This window comes from Leopardus geoffroyi, chromosome C2 (genome assembly GCF_018350155.1).
Source record: "Leopardus geoffroyi isolate Oge1 chromosome C2, O.geoffroyi_Oge1_pat1.0, whole genome shotgun sequence".
NCBI lineage: Eukaryota > Metazoa > Chordata > Mammalia > Carnivora > Felidae > Leopardus > Leopardus geoffroyi.
In genome coordinates, this window is record NC_059333.1 from 4,650,960 (window position 1) to 4,667,874 (window position 16,915).

A 16,915-nucleotide genomic window follows, 5' to 3' on the forward strand; every position below is an offset into this window, starting at 1 on the left:
GACAAGAACATCTGGGGAGTCCACGCAAGTATCTGGTTTCCACTAAGAAGAATAAGTTGGGGAAACTCTATTATTGATGCTTATGGAACAGGTTTTTGGGCGGGGGGAGGGGGGGGGGGGGGGGGGGAGGGGGAGGGCAGGGTTTTATCTCCCGTGTCATCACGAGGCCCTGGGCCAGAACTCAGAACTGAACTGTGATGGTAATCCACCACACGGGGGACCTGGAGAGAAGAACGTGACAAATTTTCATTTCCACGGGGACCTATTAAACGATCAAACAGTCCTTCCTCACTTCTTAAATAAGACAACGCTAAGTCAGAACCTTTTGCAAGATCTATCACCCACGGCTCTGCGGAGATGTCAGCGGTGGGGGCACTGCTGGGGATTACTTTCGTGATTCTGAGCCATAACTGACCCCACCTTGATCTCCAACCACAACACTCTGCATTTCACAGGGAGTCTGGTGCCAAGTTTTCAGGAGTGGGCTGCATTCACGAAGGACAGCATTCCCAGAAGTCTCACGCGAGGGACCCGTTTCTTTAATGCCAGATACTGGTTTTTGGTTTAGAAAAAATACAGAATAGTGTGGTACCAATCACTGTGGCGCTTTTTAAAACTCCCGGGGGTGGGCGGGGGGAGGACTCAGTCCTCATCTTGTTTCTTGCTAGTTTTCAAAGAGGTCTAGAGACTGAAGACAGGACTGCATTGGGGGCTTCCAAATAACTTACCGAGAATATAAAATATCACCCTAGTAAAAAAAAAAAACAACAACAACAAACCTATGGTTCACGAAGAAGCATCCCACTTCTCATGGGAGGGTTGACAAGGTTTGACAAAAGCATAATGCTAAGTTGCAGCTTTCAAGAAAGGACTGTCTTCCAGCATTTTCCATAACGTGGTATAAGGTAAAAATGACACGGTCAGACAACTGCTACTTCCCTTCCTGTTCAAAGCAGGCCTGCTAGAAGGTTTCCCAAGCTCCGTATCAATTTACATAACTCGAGGAGGTGGGTGTCACGAACCAGGGTTTTGACTCAACGTCCAATTTTCGACAGCAAAGCATGCCAGAAAAATGTCCCACATTCCACTGTCTATTTCATTCTGGCTGCTAACTTACACTTTTGTAATCTAAGCATTTCCATTAAAATGTCACATCCCATGACATCTGGGATGAAAAGGTGGCGAAATCTGATAGGAAACCCACAGCATTACAGCAAACTTCATCAGCTACCCTAGAGCTTGAAACTGACTTGCTGTCATCATGCATTCTGGGGACAGTGCCTGCTGGTCTAACACGAGCCCGGAAACCCAACACGAGAGACTGGAACAGAAGATATCCGTGTGAAGGACGAGGCGGCAAAACTGCCCGGGTCACCTCTGCAGTTCCCTCGTTTTAGTGCACGAGCTTGGATTTTCACCGCCAAGGGAAGACCCGGTCTGGGAGGACCGCCATCACTTCCGTGCGAAGTGGACCACAAAGCGGGAACCCATGAGAAAGCCAACAGGACAAGAGAGTTAGGCTTCTAGAGATTTCAAACTCTGAAATGTGCTCTGCAATTACTACCTGTCACCTAGCTGAGACCGGACCTGATGAGTATCCGATAAGGGAACCCCCCTCCTGCCATCCCATCTCTAGAGGGCCTCGTAACCCGCCATGTTCCAGCTGTTTCCTGAACAGAGCACAGAAGATTCACGCTCTAAGATCAACTCAAACCTTCTGTTGCCGCAGTGTCCACAAGGACACCGCGACATGTATATGTGGCCCCACATCTCTGTGGTTGTCTATTCCTCAGGACGGATGTGCCCTGGCCCAGTGAGCAGAGCAGATGGCTGACGCTCCCCCGCCCCCCCACCGCGATGTAGCCTATTCTGAATATACGTGACGGTCCAGCCAGAGCTGAAACTCCAGTTAGCCCTCCCAGTAGGATTCCTGCATCCACCCAACTCACCCCAGTAGCAATGCAAAGTGAACATGGACTTGGGCACCCAAACAAGAGAGGGGATATTGGCTTTGAACTGTGAACACTTCTAATTACATCTGATCACAGCAGGCTGACTACAGAGCATGAAGGATTTCTTTCTTTTTTTTTTTTTTTTTTTTTGCGAAGAAATTCGTTTATCAAATAAATGATAGCAAGAGGGAGGTTCCCCAAATAAAGATCGCACTGCACACCCACCTCGTCGCCGGAGACCGAACACGCCAAAGGAGAGCAGCGCGCAGGTCACGGATTTGTTCTCGCGGGTTCAGATGGCTACACTGGAGTCTAGGGGTTCTGCAGATGCGGACACATGGTCTGGAAGCACGGGAAAAGCCGAAGTTCCTTCAAGTCCTCCGCACATCTTGTGTCTTCCTTCCCCCTGAGTGTTGGTCACAAGGACGGGCATTCGGCCATTTCCCTACCTTCCTAAAAGGTAATAACCCAACCTACCTTCAGAGATCTGGAAAAAACAAACAACCAAGCTGGCGAAATAGGATCTGTTTTTCTCACCCAAGCCCCACTTGTTAATTTTAAGTACGACTACGCCTGTGGGATGATGGCCAGCTGGGTGACAGAACAGCACCTGTCACTCTCACCCAGCGGGATGATGATTCTTCCAGCCGAGGGCAACAAGGGCAGCAAGTAAGCTGCCTGCGGCCCCCACCCGGGCGCGGGGCCCCGGGCAAAGTCTCAGCAGAGGTAGCTTCTTATTTTCAGACCCACGGTACTACACAAGCACGAGCACAAAAGAGGAGGCTTCCCTTGCACTCTACCATGATGGACAATAGGCTTCCCGTCTTCAGAAGAGGCTGGTGAAGACCGTGGAGGGATGTTCTTCTCCCGGAAGATTCGAGCTCCCATTCAGACCACAGAGAGACCCAGAAAAGGGTTCTGTTTCCAACTCCGAAGCGGGCAGGATGGTCATATCATCAGGCCCCAGGTTGCTCCTCCTGCCGCCATATTGCAAGGTTCCCGTACACTCTGATCCAGGTTGAGGCCTGGTGCCAAATACCCTTCCATGCAATTAATATGAAAAGCTTCCCATTAGCTAGGAGGAGTTACGAACCATACGTACTCCCTTCTCCAGAGACGGGAGGAAGGGGAGAATGAGCCAAAGCTGGTCTTGGCCGCACACTTAGCCAGTCTGGCATAACCAGTCACATAAAGCCTGAAGCCCAATTCACTCTGTTTTGGTTTAGAATGAGGTGTTTTTTATTATAATTTTTCTTGGAAGTGAGGGAGAAGAAGGAAGCTTTAAAATCAAGAATCAAAATACAGTGAATCTGGAAGGCATCTGGGAGCAGAACAGATTTAAGACTAGTGGTTACAGGAAGGAACCCTGCCTTATGACCCCGGCTGCTGCACCTGAAACGGAATTCTCCTAACAGAGAGTTCAAGGTCGCGCACGAGCTCGGACCCTGCTCTTCATTTCCAGCGATGCCGGACGAGCGAGGACTCATCATTGACAACCTCGGGGTCCGGGGGCAGGCGCCGACACCGGAAAGGAAGTAGCAGCAGGACGATCAGGGTAAGAAGGATGATTCCACACACGCTCATGAGAGTGTAGGAGACAATCCACAAAATGGGCTCATTCAAAGGCAGGGCGGGGACGCAGTTGCTGGCTATGTCGTCTGTTGAGAAAGGCCCAGAAATTTCAGACACTGGAGCACCGGCAATTTCTGGGGAGACAGAAAGGGGGAAAATCCACAGCTGTGAGGGGCGCAGCCCATCTCCGCCGTGTAACGAGAGAGAGAACGCCTGCTCTGTGAGACCACGGCCTCACGGGTCAGGAGCCAGTGGCTCAGGCAGGGGACCTCTGCGTCAGCACGTTGTCACGGCGTTCAATGCCCGCACCCGAGCACGGCACGTCCCGCGGTCTGCGGGTGCTGCACCCACGTGGGGGAGAGCGATGTGCAGAAGGGCACATCCAGAAGCCTCGGGGGCCCCGGTGAGGCCTGGCAGGGCCGCGGGGCCCGGCGGGCGAGGGTGCATCGCCCAGCGCCTGGGGAGGACAACCGAGACGGGGCGGCTGGGAGGGAAGGAGGGGAAGGAAGTAGGGAGGACAGTGGTATCTACGGCGAGGAGCTCGGCAGAGCCTGCCCGAAGCTCGGGGATGTCCCCGGTGCAGTCCACCTGTCCACCTGACTTCATGCCGCCTTCGCGTCAGCCTGCCCCACACTCCCGCTGGGCTCCAAGACCAGCCGGCCAGACCGGCCTGCCCAAGAGAGTCCCCCCTGCAGTGTATGAAGGGCCCAGAATCAGGAACGGTATGTGAGTGCAACACTGAATTCGCAGGAAACACGGCTCCAGACACCGGGCTAGAGCTCTTACCGCGGACGAGGTCGGGAGGCTTCCTTCCTTCCTTCCTTCCTTCCTTCCTTCTTCCTTCTTTCCTTCCTTCCTCCCTTCCTTCCTTCCTTCCTTCCTTCCTTCCTTCCTTCCTTCCTTCCTCTTCCTCCCTTCCTTCCTTCTTCCTTCTTTCCTTCCTTCCTTCCTTCCTTCCTCTTCCTTCCTTCCTTCCTCCCTCCCTCCCTCCCTCCCTCCCTTCCTTTCTTTTTCTTTTTTTTTTAAGTAGGCTCCATGCCCAGGGAGCCCACCCAGGTGGGCTCAGTCAGTTAAGCGACCAACTTCGGCTCAGGTCATGATCTCATGGCTCATGAGTTCGAGCCCCGCGTCGGACCCTGTGCTGACAGCTCAGAGCCTGGAGCCTGCTTCGGATTCTGTGTCTCCCTCTCTCTCTCTCTGCCCCTCCCCTATTCATGCTCTGTCTCTGTCTCAAGAATAAACATTAAAGAAAAAAATTTTTTTTAAATGAAAAAAAATTGTAGGCTCCATGCCCAGAGCAGAACCCAACACGGGGCTTAAACCCATGACCCTGAGATCAAGACCTGAGGTGAGATCAAGAGTCGGATGCTTAAGGGACCTAGCCACTCGGGCGCCCCGGAGAGGATTTCTCAAAGCAAGTCTGGGGGTTATCAGTACTGCATTTCTCTACCATCAGATTTATCTGCCCCTTTCAGAAGCACAGAATTTATGTGGCATTTTACGTTTTACTTGGAAAAAGAAAACGGTCTTGCCACCCACTTCACCCATGTTTAATCGCAGAAATGAATATTGAGCCCCCAAAAAACAATGTCACGAAGCATTTGATTTTTCTGTAACTGGACGCCTCAAGACCCTAAGGTCTGCCACATAACATCTTTTTTTGGTGAGGAAAGAAAAAGTCAAACTAACAAAGGAATGATGGCCTTAGAAGAAGGGTTTAAAATGGGGGAAGAAACAGACGTGATTGGAACATTTTCCTGCTCATGGGGATTGTGTGTGTGTGTGTGTGTGTGTGTGTGTGTGTGTGTGGACTCACGGCGTCCTCTGAGTCAGCTGGAAGAGCGCAGCAAGGGACCAGAGCCTGTGTGTACCCAGGAACACAGGGGCGCTGGCCTCCTGTCCGTCCAGACGGCAGGTGCCACGGCTGTGGTCACCATTTAAACAACAAACTCTTGGGCCATTTATATTTCCATTATAATTTCTGCCTTTTTCTCCTGAGCTGTAAGAATCCTTCACGTAGTAGAAACAAGTGGCAAGTGCCTTTCCAGAGCAGGTCCTCTGTCTTTTAAAAAGCATGTTTACTTTATATGGGGCGCCTGGGTGGCGCAGTCGGTTAAGCGTCCGCCTTCAGCCAGGTCACGATCTCGCGGTCCGTGAGTTCGAGCCCCGCGTCGGGCTCTGGGCTGATGGCTCAGAGCCTGGAGCCTGGAGCCTGGAGCCTGTTCCCTCTCTCTCTGCCCCTCCCCCGTTCATGCTCTGTCTCTCTCTGTCCCAAAAATAAATAAACGTTGAAAAACATAAATAAATAAAAAAATAAAAAGCGCGTTTACTTTATAAATTGGGAAGCATGCTTAGTGCAGGTACCAAAACCAGCACCAGTGCGGAACGTGAGGCGATGAAAATCACCTAAAACCACTTTTGCTTCAAGATGGAGGAAGAGGGGCCACATTTGCCCCCCCCCACACCTGAAGCAACTAAAATACTGGACAAAATATATGATGAAACAAAGATTCTGAAGATATTGCAAACTGCGCAAGGAGCCTAAGTCCCGAGGGATAGAGGAAAGTGGCCTTGAGAACGTTTCTGGGTTGTGGTGCAGGGAGGGGGAGACGGGCAGAGGTGGGCAGCCTTCTGGGCGGGGGCGGGGCTGGGCTGGGAGGTCCAGGCAGGACTGAGAGGAGGGGCAGGGCAGAGGGGCAGGGCTGCGGGGACAGGGCAGGGCTGGGAAGCAGGGCAGAGGGGCAGGGCTGGGGGCGGGACAGAGCACGGCTGGGGGTGGGGGGCAAGGGAGGCCGGGGACTGCTGGGGTTCACAAGGGCAGTGAAGGGCAGGAGGCAGCTGTAGACAGAAATTCCACACACCTCCAGAGGGCCTCCCGCTGAGCCTTCAGCAGAGAGCTGACAAAATTGAGCGGAGGGCCCAAGATCCACTTGAAAGGCCTAGAAGGAACAGGCTTGGAGCTCCCGTGCAGAGCTGACAACTCTATCTACCGCCAACCGCTTTCTGTCTACGCCGTGTCCCAGTGGAAAAAAACCCAAACCCAACTCGCAGGGCATGAATCAGAGTACTAAGGGTCTCTCCTCCATCACTGGGAAAGGAATCATAGACTGCACAGCGCTCTGGTCTGATCTTAGAGGCTTCAAAGCAACACGGGCCACGGGCGCCTGGGTGGCTCAGTGGGTTGAGCGTCCCACTCTTGGTTTCAGCCCAGGTCATGATCTTGTAACCGCTTTTCTAAAACGCGGGGATCGCGTTCTGGCGGATGGAACCCACGATCAAGGCTGACGGCAGTCCCAGCACCCGGTTGATGAGGTCCAGAATGAAACCAAAGGAGTCTGGCTACCCGGGAGGGGCTCCTCCGCAGGAGGCCCGTTTAGACCAACATTCAATATATCCGGAGGCAGTTTATCAGCCTGATTAGTAGCCAAACACATTCTGCAAGAGGCCCTGAGATTGGGAGCCTGCTTTAGGGCCATTCACAGCTGCACGCAGGGTACCTCAGTCTACCTGTTGTTTCCTGCAGAAGAGAGGACTTCAGTAGTCAGTAGGGGAGTCTGATGAAACATAGTAAAGGCAGAATTCCATCATGGTCCAAGCCACATTCCGACACATATATAGTCCTTACAGACCACTTCCTAGGAAACAGTCCTTGGCTGGGTTTTAAGTCGGTCGGGTCCTAGTTTCGGCTGGCTCCCAGTGGAGGTCCCAGGGCCAGAGGCAGCCAGACCAGGGATGTGGAGGGGATCACATCAGACCAAGGAGGAGGAAATCTCATACGGCAGTCGTGAAGGTTGGCAGCCGTCGTGGTGACTTAGGTGGCTGCCCCGTGCCCAAGACAGACAACGTCGTACAAGGACAGGGATAAAGAGAGGGCATCCAGCTCCTGGGTCTTACTACCAAATCAGCCGGGGTCCTAACTTCCAGCCAAAGGGCGGGTTTTGTCCTCCCCGTGGAGCAGCCCTGGACTAGAGGATTACAGCCCGAGCGATTGACATCAAAGTGTTCCATTAGGACCAAACTTCTCTCTTTTTTTTTTTTTAAATTTTTTTAACATTTATTTATTTTTGAGACAGAGAGAGATAGAGCATGAATGGGGGAGGGGCAGAGAGAGAGGGAGACACAGAATCGGAAGCAGGCTCCAGGCTCTGAGCCATCAGCCCAGAGCCTGACACGGGGCTCGAACTCACGGACTGCAAGATAGTGACCTGAGCTGAAGCTGGACGCTCAACCCACTGAGCCACCCAGGCGCCCCAGGACCAAACTTCTCGAAAAGCCCCTGAAATGAGAGTAAAGGAAGAAGAGAGAGGACTCACCTAGTTCGCACCGAGGCGCAGAGCCCAGAGGATGGAAAGACTCACAGCCCCATGTAAGGGCGCCGAAACGATGAAATTACGGAGTGGGGTTCGGGAGCAAACGGCTAAGAAAGAATTCTTGCGACGTCTGGTGCAAAAGGTGATTTTCTTCCAGCTCGGGGACAGGACCCGGGGGCAGAAAGAGCTGCACCGGGCTTGTGAGGAGTGACTGGCGATATACTTGTAAGTTAGTGGGGGTGAGGGGCGGCAGTTAGTGGGGGTGAGGGGCGGCGTAAGTCTCTAAGGAACTCGGAAGCTAGGCTTTCAGGACCTTGAGGGGCTCGCTGCTGCCAAGATGAGGTTACCTTTGGTCTTTAATAAAACAAAACCACCAAGGCAGTAAGGCAGCCAGGAGGTCCCTGAGCAAGGTCACACTCGGCACGTGTGTCAGTGGGCTGCGAGCTGTAAGGAGATTTAACTTCAGCTACATTTCTCTTTGTTTCCCTCATCAATCTCGGGGTTCCTGAGATCAAGCCCCACGCTATCAACACAGAGCCTGCTTGGGATTCTCTCTCCCTCTCTCTCTGCCCCTCCCCTGCTCCCGCTCTATTTTCTAAAATAAAAAAAATAAGCATTAAGGAAAAAAAAAAAAAAAGCAAGACAAGGCAGGACTCTAACTTAAATGTGACCCGGGAACACATCTGAAGCCTATTTGCAGGAATACAGGAGTATTCAGCACTGTTTTGGATACCTGGACCCAATTTTAACATGCTGGGGCTTAAGTCACCAACAGGCAATTCTCACACCCCAGCTGGGTGTCCACGAATTGAACTCAATTCTGACACTGTCTACCCGGAAGCAGCATCAGAGCCCACAGGTGAAGGGCTCAGTCCTACAAAGCTGTCCCCCAACCCCCAACCTTCAGACATCAGTTAAAAGCCCAGGTTGGGGGCGCCTGGGTGGCGCAGTCGGTTAAGCGTCCGACTTCAGCCAGGTCACGATCTCGCGGTCCGGGAGTTCGAGCCCCGCGTCAGGCTCTGGGCTGATGGCTCAGAGCCTGGAGCCTGTTTCCGATTCTGTGTCTCCCTCTCTCTCTGACCCTCCCCCGTTCATGCTCTATCTCTCTCTGTCCCAAAAATAAATAAACATTGAAAAAAAAAAATTAAAAAAAAAAAAAGCCCAGGTTGTTACCTACGCTTCTGACTGATGAACTACAGACTGGAGGTACCAACCACCCCCACCTTGAGCTTCATTCATTTGCTAGAGAGGCTCACGGAACTCAGAGAGACTGGGTTACTTACTGAATTACTGGTTTACTATAAAAGGACAAAACTCAGGGACAGCCCCATGGAAGAGGTGGCCAGGGCGAGGTCTGGGGGGAGGGGGAGGAGCCTCCGTGCCTGCAGGTGCCGCTCTCACCATATTTCCACACATCCACCTGCCCCGAACCCTCTCCTTTTGGATTTTCATAGTGGGTTCGCTGCACAGACCTGATGGATGAAGTCACTGGCCAGTGGAGATGGCTTCAGTGACCAGCCCCTCCCTCCCTGGAGGCCAGGGGGCGGGACCGGAAGTTCCAACACTAATCACAGGCCAGCCCCACCCTTAGATGCTTTCCAAAGTCACCTTACTAACATAACAAAAGACAACACTCCTTGTTGGAAATTCCCAGGGTTTTAAGGAGCTCTGTGCCAGAAATGGAGGCAAATACCAAACACATATTTCTTGTAAACTGTAACATCACAAGCATCCAACAAGGTGAAATTCACAATGTCTGGCCTCCAATAAAAAAAAAAAAAAAGAAAAAATCACCAAGTGTGCAAAGGAGCAGGAAAACACAATTCATAATTCACACAGAAGTAGAAAAACACAGTTCATAACAAGGGGGGAAAGAATCAATCCTATGAAACTTGGCAAGGAATGACACCCATGGTGGAATTCGTAGCCAAGATATTAAAACAGCTACTATAACTACATTCCACTCAGGATGCTGGAGGGAATATCGGGCATGAATAGAGACACAATAGCTATAATCACGTCAGACGTGTTAAACAGACAGACAGAAGCTATAAGACCTAAGTCAAATTTCTAGAGACAAAAACTGCAATGTGCAAGAGGGGAAATGCACTGCATGATATTAATAGAATATGTATCCGCAGGAGAAAAAGACCAGTAAACTTGACAACTTGAAACTAACCATGAAACACAGAGAGGGCAAAATCCTGAAAACAAACAGAGAACGTCGGTAAACTGTAGGACCACACTCAGAGGACCCAGATGAGGGGAGGGATGGGAAGCAGAAAACGTATCTGAAACAATGATACCCCAAACCTTTCCAAACTTCAAGGAACCAGCAAGGTCACAGATCCAAGAGGCTCAGAGATCCCCAAGCATAAGAAGCACGAAGCAGATTACACCAGTGAACTGCTGAAAACCGGTGACAAAGGGAAAATCTTAAAAACACAGAGAGCAAAACGAAACATTCTGTACAAAGGAACAAACAGAATTAGAGCGACTTTCATGTCAGGAGTAACACAAGCGACAAGACTGTGCGGTGACAGCATTCAAGTGCCAGAAGGGAAAACCTTGTCAATCTAGAATTCCGTACCAAGCAACAGGGTCTTTCAAAGTGAAGATTAAGATGTTTTCCGACATACACCAGCTGCAAGAATTTATCACAAGAAGAGACACGCACAGCCTTAAGAAAGAAGGAAATTCTGGGACACCTGGGGGGCTCAGTCAGTTAAGCATCCTAACTCTTGATTTCAGCTCAGGTCATGATCTCAGGGTCATGAGAACTGAGCCCCCGCATCAGGCTCTGCACTAGCAGCAAGGAGCCTGCTTGGGATTCTCTCTCTTCCTCTCTCTCTCTCTCTTTGCCTGTCCCTGGCTCTCTCTCTCTCAAAATAAACTTAACACACACACACACACACACACACACACGGATAAACCTGGAGGACATTATGTTAAGTGACATAAGCCAGACAGAGAATCTGGCTGGATCTCACCTACACGTGGAATCTAAAATAGTTCAACTCAGCAGCAGAGAGTAGAATTGTGGGGGTAGATCTTAAGTGAAGGAAGGAAGGAAAGAAAGAAGAAAGGAAGAAAAGAGAAGAAGAAAAGAAGGAAGGAGGGAGGAAGAGAAGGAAAGGAAAGGAAAGGAAAGGGAGGGGAGGGGAGGGGGAGGAGAGGCAGGGGAGGGGAGGGGAGGGGAGGGGAGGGGAGGGGAGGGGAGGGAAGGGAAGGGAAGGGAAGGGAAGGGAAGGGAAGGGAAGGAAAGGGAAGGAAAGGGAAGGAAAGGGAAGGAAAGGAAAGGGAAGGAAAGGAAGAAGGAGGGAGGGAGGAAAAAGGAAAGGGAAGGGAAGGGAAGGGAAGGAAGGAGACAGTACCTTTGTGAGGTAGGTGATGGATATGTTAGCTTCCAGGGATCATTCCACAACATACACATCTATCAAAGCACCAAGTTGTATACCTTAAATGCATATAGCTTTCATCTGTCAATTATATCTCAATAAAGCTGACCAAAAAAGAAGGAAACCATCACAGCCAACTGCACCCAAACCACGGCAAAGCCAGCCCTTCGAGCAGAAATCGGTGATGTCGGATGGAAGCTGGGATCCACACAAAGGGAAGACGAGCCCAGACTCGGTGACCACACGGGCAATGATAACGTCTCTCCTTTTCATTTTAAACACTGAAGAAGATAACTGGCTGAAAGCAAAAATAACACCAGTGTAGGGGGCGGTTTCTAACACATGCCTAAGTAAAACGTGTGACAGCAACATCGGGGGACAGGATGGCGAGAGACCATGCAAGAACACTGTAGGTCCCTTTCCTACCCGAAGCGGTCCCCTGTGTCAATCAAAGCCACAGGCTACGAACCCTGTACCACCACCACCACACAACAGCCACAGCTCATAAACTCGCCGAGATCAAGAGAAACAAAAATATTCAATCCAAAGGCAGCAGGAAAAGGCGGGGAGGGAGAGAAGAGGCCGACAGAAAACAGGTAGCAACGCGGGAACAGCATTCATTCCCACATGAATCATCACATCAAATATAATCTCAGCCGGGGGTCGGCAAACATTTCTGGGAAGGATCGGATAGCAAATGTGTTAGGGATTTTGGGGCCGCCTAGGATTCCTGTCCCCTTCTGTCCTGATTATTTTCACACCCCTTTAAAAATGTAAAACCGGGGCGCCGGGTGGCTCAGTCGGTTAAGCGTCCGACTTCGGCTCAGGTCACGATCTCACGGTCCGTGGGTTCAAGCCCCGCGTCGGGCTCTGTGCTGGCAGCTCGGAGCCTGGAGCCTGCTTCGGATTCTGTGTCTCCCTGTCTCTCTCTCTGACCCTCCCCCGTTCAGGCTCTGTCTCTCTCTGTCTCAAAAATAAATAAAACGTTAAAAAAATTTAAAAAAGAATTAAAAAAAATGTAAAACCATCTTCAGAGGTCGTAGAAAAAACCTCCACCCGCCAGATCCGGCCTGCAGGCTGCCATCTGCCAACCTCGGGTCTCAACGCCCCAGCGACAACGCAGACACCGTGGAATTAGATACGAAGCAAGACCCGACTACTCGCGACCCGTAAGAAGCCCACTTTAAATACAAATACTCAAATACGTTGCAAGTCACAGGGTGGAAAAAAGACGGGTCAGGCTAACGGTAATCAAGAGAAATGCAGTGGCCGTGTCAGTTATCAGACGCCGCAGACTCAGAGCAAAGAGGACTGCCAGGGACGAAGGCACTCATTTCCGAAGGGTTCAGGTTCAACGCACGAACAGGGCACAGCCATACTAAGGGTTTACGCGCCTCCTAAGAATTTTGAAATGTAGCAAACAAGAATAAGGAACCTGCAGAAGTTTAGGGAGACCTGCCCTTATCATTCTCAGCAAGAGGGCACGCGGGCAGGAAGTGAGTGCGGGTAGAGGCCACCCCAGCAGCATGACCCGCCAGCTTGACGTCACTGGCAATTACTCCGCCCACACGGCGAATATTTTTAAAAATTTTTTTTTTAACGTCTATTTATTTTTGAGAGAGAGGCAGACAGCGAGCAGGGGAAGGACAGAGAGAGAGAGGGAGACACAGAATCCGAAGCAGGCTCCAGGCTCTGAGCCATCAGCACAGAGCCCGATGCGGGGCCCAAACCCACGAACCGCGAGATCATGACCCGAGCTGAGGTCGGACGCTCAACCGACGGAGCCACCCAGGCGCCCCGAAAATACCTTGCTTTCAAGAGCACATTTAACCAACACAGGCTACATTCTGGGCCACGAAACAAGTTTCAAGACATTGAAAAGAATTCAGTTCAGGGGCGCTTGGGTGGCTCAGTGGGTTAAGCGTCTGACTTCAGCTCAGGTCATGATCTCACGGTTGGTGAGTTCGAGCCCCGCATCTGGAGCCTGCTTCCGATTCTGTGTCTCCCTCTCTCTCTGCCCCTCCCCCACTCATGCTCTGTCTCAAAAATAAATAAAAACACTTAAAGTTTTTTAATAAAAAAAAGAAAAGAATTCAGTTCATACTGTGTTCTCTGACCACAGTGGAATTAAGAAGTCAGAAACAGAGGGGTGCCTGGGTGGCTCCGGCAGTTAAGTGTCCAACTCTTGACTATGGCTCACTCAAGTCACGATCTCACAGTTCGTGAGTTCAAGCCCCACATGGGGCTCTGCTTGGGATTCTGTCTCTCTCTCTGCCCCTGCCCCACTTGCGCACGTGCGCTCTCTCTCTCTGAAAATAAGCCTAAAAAATTAAAGAAAGAAAAATCAAAAGAACGGGGCAGTCAAAAAAGTATGTCAACGAACAGCACACATGATATGATTTCACTTAGGTTAAAAGAGAAAACCAAACAACAACAAAACCAAAACCAAGCCCAGATCTCCTAGGTACGGGGCGGGGGGGGGGGGGGGGGGGGAATTAACTGATTCTAGCATTTGCTCTTTGCTCTTCAAGATCATATACATTTTTCATATATACACAGATACAATAAAAATACATAAAAACCCTCAACCAACTCCTATTTTCTTCAATGTACATGTATTCCTTTTTTTAATCAAAAAACATTTTTTTTAAGTTTTTGGAAAAACAGCACCAATTTAAGGCTGCCAGTCAAAATGTATCATCTGGAAACAGATGTATCCTCACGTATTCCAAGCAGCTGCTTCACGTTAAAAGCCGGGCACCCCTCTGGCTCAGTCTGGCTCAGCTGGAAGAGAGTGCAACTCTTGATCTCGAGGTTGTGAGCTGGAGCCCCACGCTAGGTATGGAGATTACTTAAGTAAATCAATTTTTTTTTTTTTAAATGAAGGGACAGGGCACCTGCGTGACGCGGTCGGTTAAGGGTCTGATTCTGGATTTCCGCTCAGGTCACGACCTCATGATTCATGAGTTCAAGGCACACATCAGGCTCCGTGCTGACAGCTCGGAACCTGCTTGGGACTCACTCTCTCCCCCACTCACTCTCTCTCTCTCTCTCTCTCTCTCTCTCTCTTTCTCTCCCCCCCCCACTCTCTGTTCCTCCCCCACTTGTGCTCTCTCACTCAAAATAAATAAATAAACTTTCAAGTAGTTTACAAAAATTAAGGGAAAGTTGACTTAAAATTACTTCTGGAGGGTATTTTCCATTCACTGGATGATCTGCACATTTCTTACATATACTAATTATTCTATGACCATGGAATAGACTTTAATGTTTTGTACTGAAATTATGAGGCCATCCTACATACTGGTTAAGAGCATGGACCCTGGGGTCAGACTTCTGGGGTTCAAATCCTACGTCCCACGTATGAGCTGTGTCACCTTAGCCAACTTCCTTAACTTCTTCGCCCCTCAGTTTCCTTATCTGTAAAATGGGAGATGGCAATGGTCCCCACAAATCACAGTCTTCGTGAATGGGGACCAAGCTAATAGAAGGCACTTAGTACAGTGCCTGGGGTAAGGGCAGTGCTTCCTAAGCATCGCTTGTTAATATCTTGTTATTTTAAATCTTTCATCAATGTCTTGGGTTAAAATTGTAACTATGTGTTTTCTCGGTTCTATCTTCCAGAAGACCCAGTTGATAATGAGCACCTGAGCAAGATCCATCAACTTACCAACTATAAAAATTATCATGGTTGGGGTCTTTTCTGCCATGGCACGTAAAATAAAGTGATGGTACCGAGATGCCTTTCGAGCAGCCGTGGTTCGCTTGGAAGAACATTCTGGAGTTCCAGGACAGGCATTCTAGACCCAGGGCCATTTTGTGCTGCAACTACACGAAAACCTCTTACTAACTACCCCAGGCCTCAATGTTCTTTTTTATAAAACAAGGAACGGAGACTGCACGATTCATGTCTTTGGGGCCCCTTGGCTTTGCGATCCTTTGATTATATTCTAAGTAGATGGCAGAGGCCTCGCTCTGAAACTCTGTTCTTAACAGCTAACTTTCCTATTTTTAAACATGAATATGTACCAGATGATCCACTTTCAACCTGCACAAGGAAATTCACAGCGAAACGACTGCCACAATCCATGGTACGTTCTCAAGTTGTAAAAGCTCAACTCTATACAGCTCTTGGGTGTTAAATGTCTCAATCTATAAAAAGACATGAGTGGTATTTCAGAAGCTTTGGATACATTAAGAGAGATCTGTCAATCTTAACGCTCTGTTATCCTTCTAGCTCTAGGACACTTGGCCCAGCCAACACAGAGGCATCTGAACGTGCACCGGCCTTGAACGTCTGTCTGTCTGCTGCTGACTTGTGAGACTATCTGTACGCTGAAGCCCCAGGCCGGCCAGCACTATGACACGTGGTGACCACCGCCGTATTTATCCGGCTCTGATCTGAGACCAGAATAGTGATTCTTTGTAGGGGTTGGGGGGGGGGGGGGGTGAGGCGAGGAGAGGCAGGGCAGCACAAGAGAAGCATCTGTGGATCTTTTTCCAAAATAACCATCACCCTCCCACCCACCACCATTCTGATACACCCTGGCTGAAAAAGGAGGGGAGGGTGTGGGCCATCATGTATTTTAAAAAGCTCCCCGGCAAAGTCCTCAAAGAGCTCCCACTCGCTGCTCTCCTTCCCACCCTGTCCCAACCCTTAGAGACAAGCCTAATCCCATAGCGGAGTGTGGTGTGACAAACACCAATTATTACGGAAACCCAATAAAAGACATCAAGAGAAAAGGGAGGCTCCCAAAGGTTTGGGCTCCACCAAGTGCTAGCTGGCACCGCGAGAGAACGTCCTCCTCCTCCCACACACAGAAAAGATGATAAACTCATATTTTTAAATATGTAGATGAGCCCGGAAATAGGTGCTAGAACTGGGGATCCAAAGCCCAGGGACAGGGGTGCGGAGGGGGATGGGCAAAAGACTTGACCCCGGCACCACGGAGATGGCTGGTAGAGGCTGGCTCGCCGGGGGAGGGAGCCGGGAAATTTCTGCCAACCAGGAAGCCGGACTCACCCTGCCCGAGGTCTGGGGGCCGGAAGGGCAAGGAAGAACCTCCTGTGAGAAGCAGAGCTTCCCTGCCACCGCCTGGAGCAGGGCTGGCATCGAAATTTACACAGCTTGGTGTAGAAACCCTGAAGTGCTCATCGCCTCGCACTCAGCAGAAACAAATGCAAAATTGGTTTATGGCAACATTTTTACAACCCAAGGTGCACTGAACTCTCTCCAAAGGGAAAAAAAAAAAGAAAAAAAAAGCTTTCCCACTAAAGATAAGCTCACAACAAGTAGTTGCAAACCAAGTGAGAAGAAAATCTGCCACGAGAGAACAGCAGACACAAAACCAAAGAGATCAGCTCTCCGTAAACGATAGGAAAACAGAATATGCTGGAGATTACACAATAGCGGTGTTGAAAAACTCACTAAAATACCACCCAGGCTTTTTAATCAGGCTGATTGAAAAGTTCATAAAGGAAAATAAAATTGAGGAAGAACAGTGGGGGGGGGGCCTGGGTGGCTCAGTCGGTTAAGCGTCTGATGCTTGATTTCGATTCAGGTCACGATCTCACCGTTCATGAGATCAAGCCCCTCATCCAGCTATCGGCGTGGAACTTGTTTGGGATTTTCGGTCGCCCTCTCTGCCCCTTCCCCACTCATGCATGTGTGAGCACATGCGCA

General features: G+C 50.2%; 1 protein-coding gene across 2 annotated transcripts in view; it reads right to left on the bottom strand.

The window, feature by feature from the left end:
• Window positions 1–3,172: 3,172 nt before the first annotated feature.
• The window catches only part of BACE2 (beta-secretase 2), a 90,944-nt gene continuing 77,201 nt past the window's right edge, over window positions 3,173–16,915 (bottom strand). The window contains exon 9 of one of the 2 annotated variants that reach the window (XM_045501325.1): window positions 3,173–3,658. In XM_045501325.1, coding sequence (XP_045357281.1) covers window positions 3,405–3,658 — 254 coding nt within the window. In that variant the 3' untranslated portion in view covers window positions 3,173–3,404. The remainder of the gene's footprint in view (window positions 3,659–16,915) is intronic. The other variant, XM_045501326.1, reaches the window with a different exon arrangement.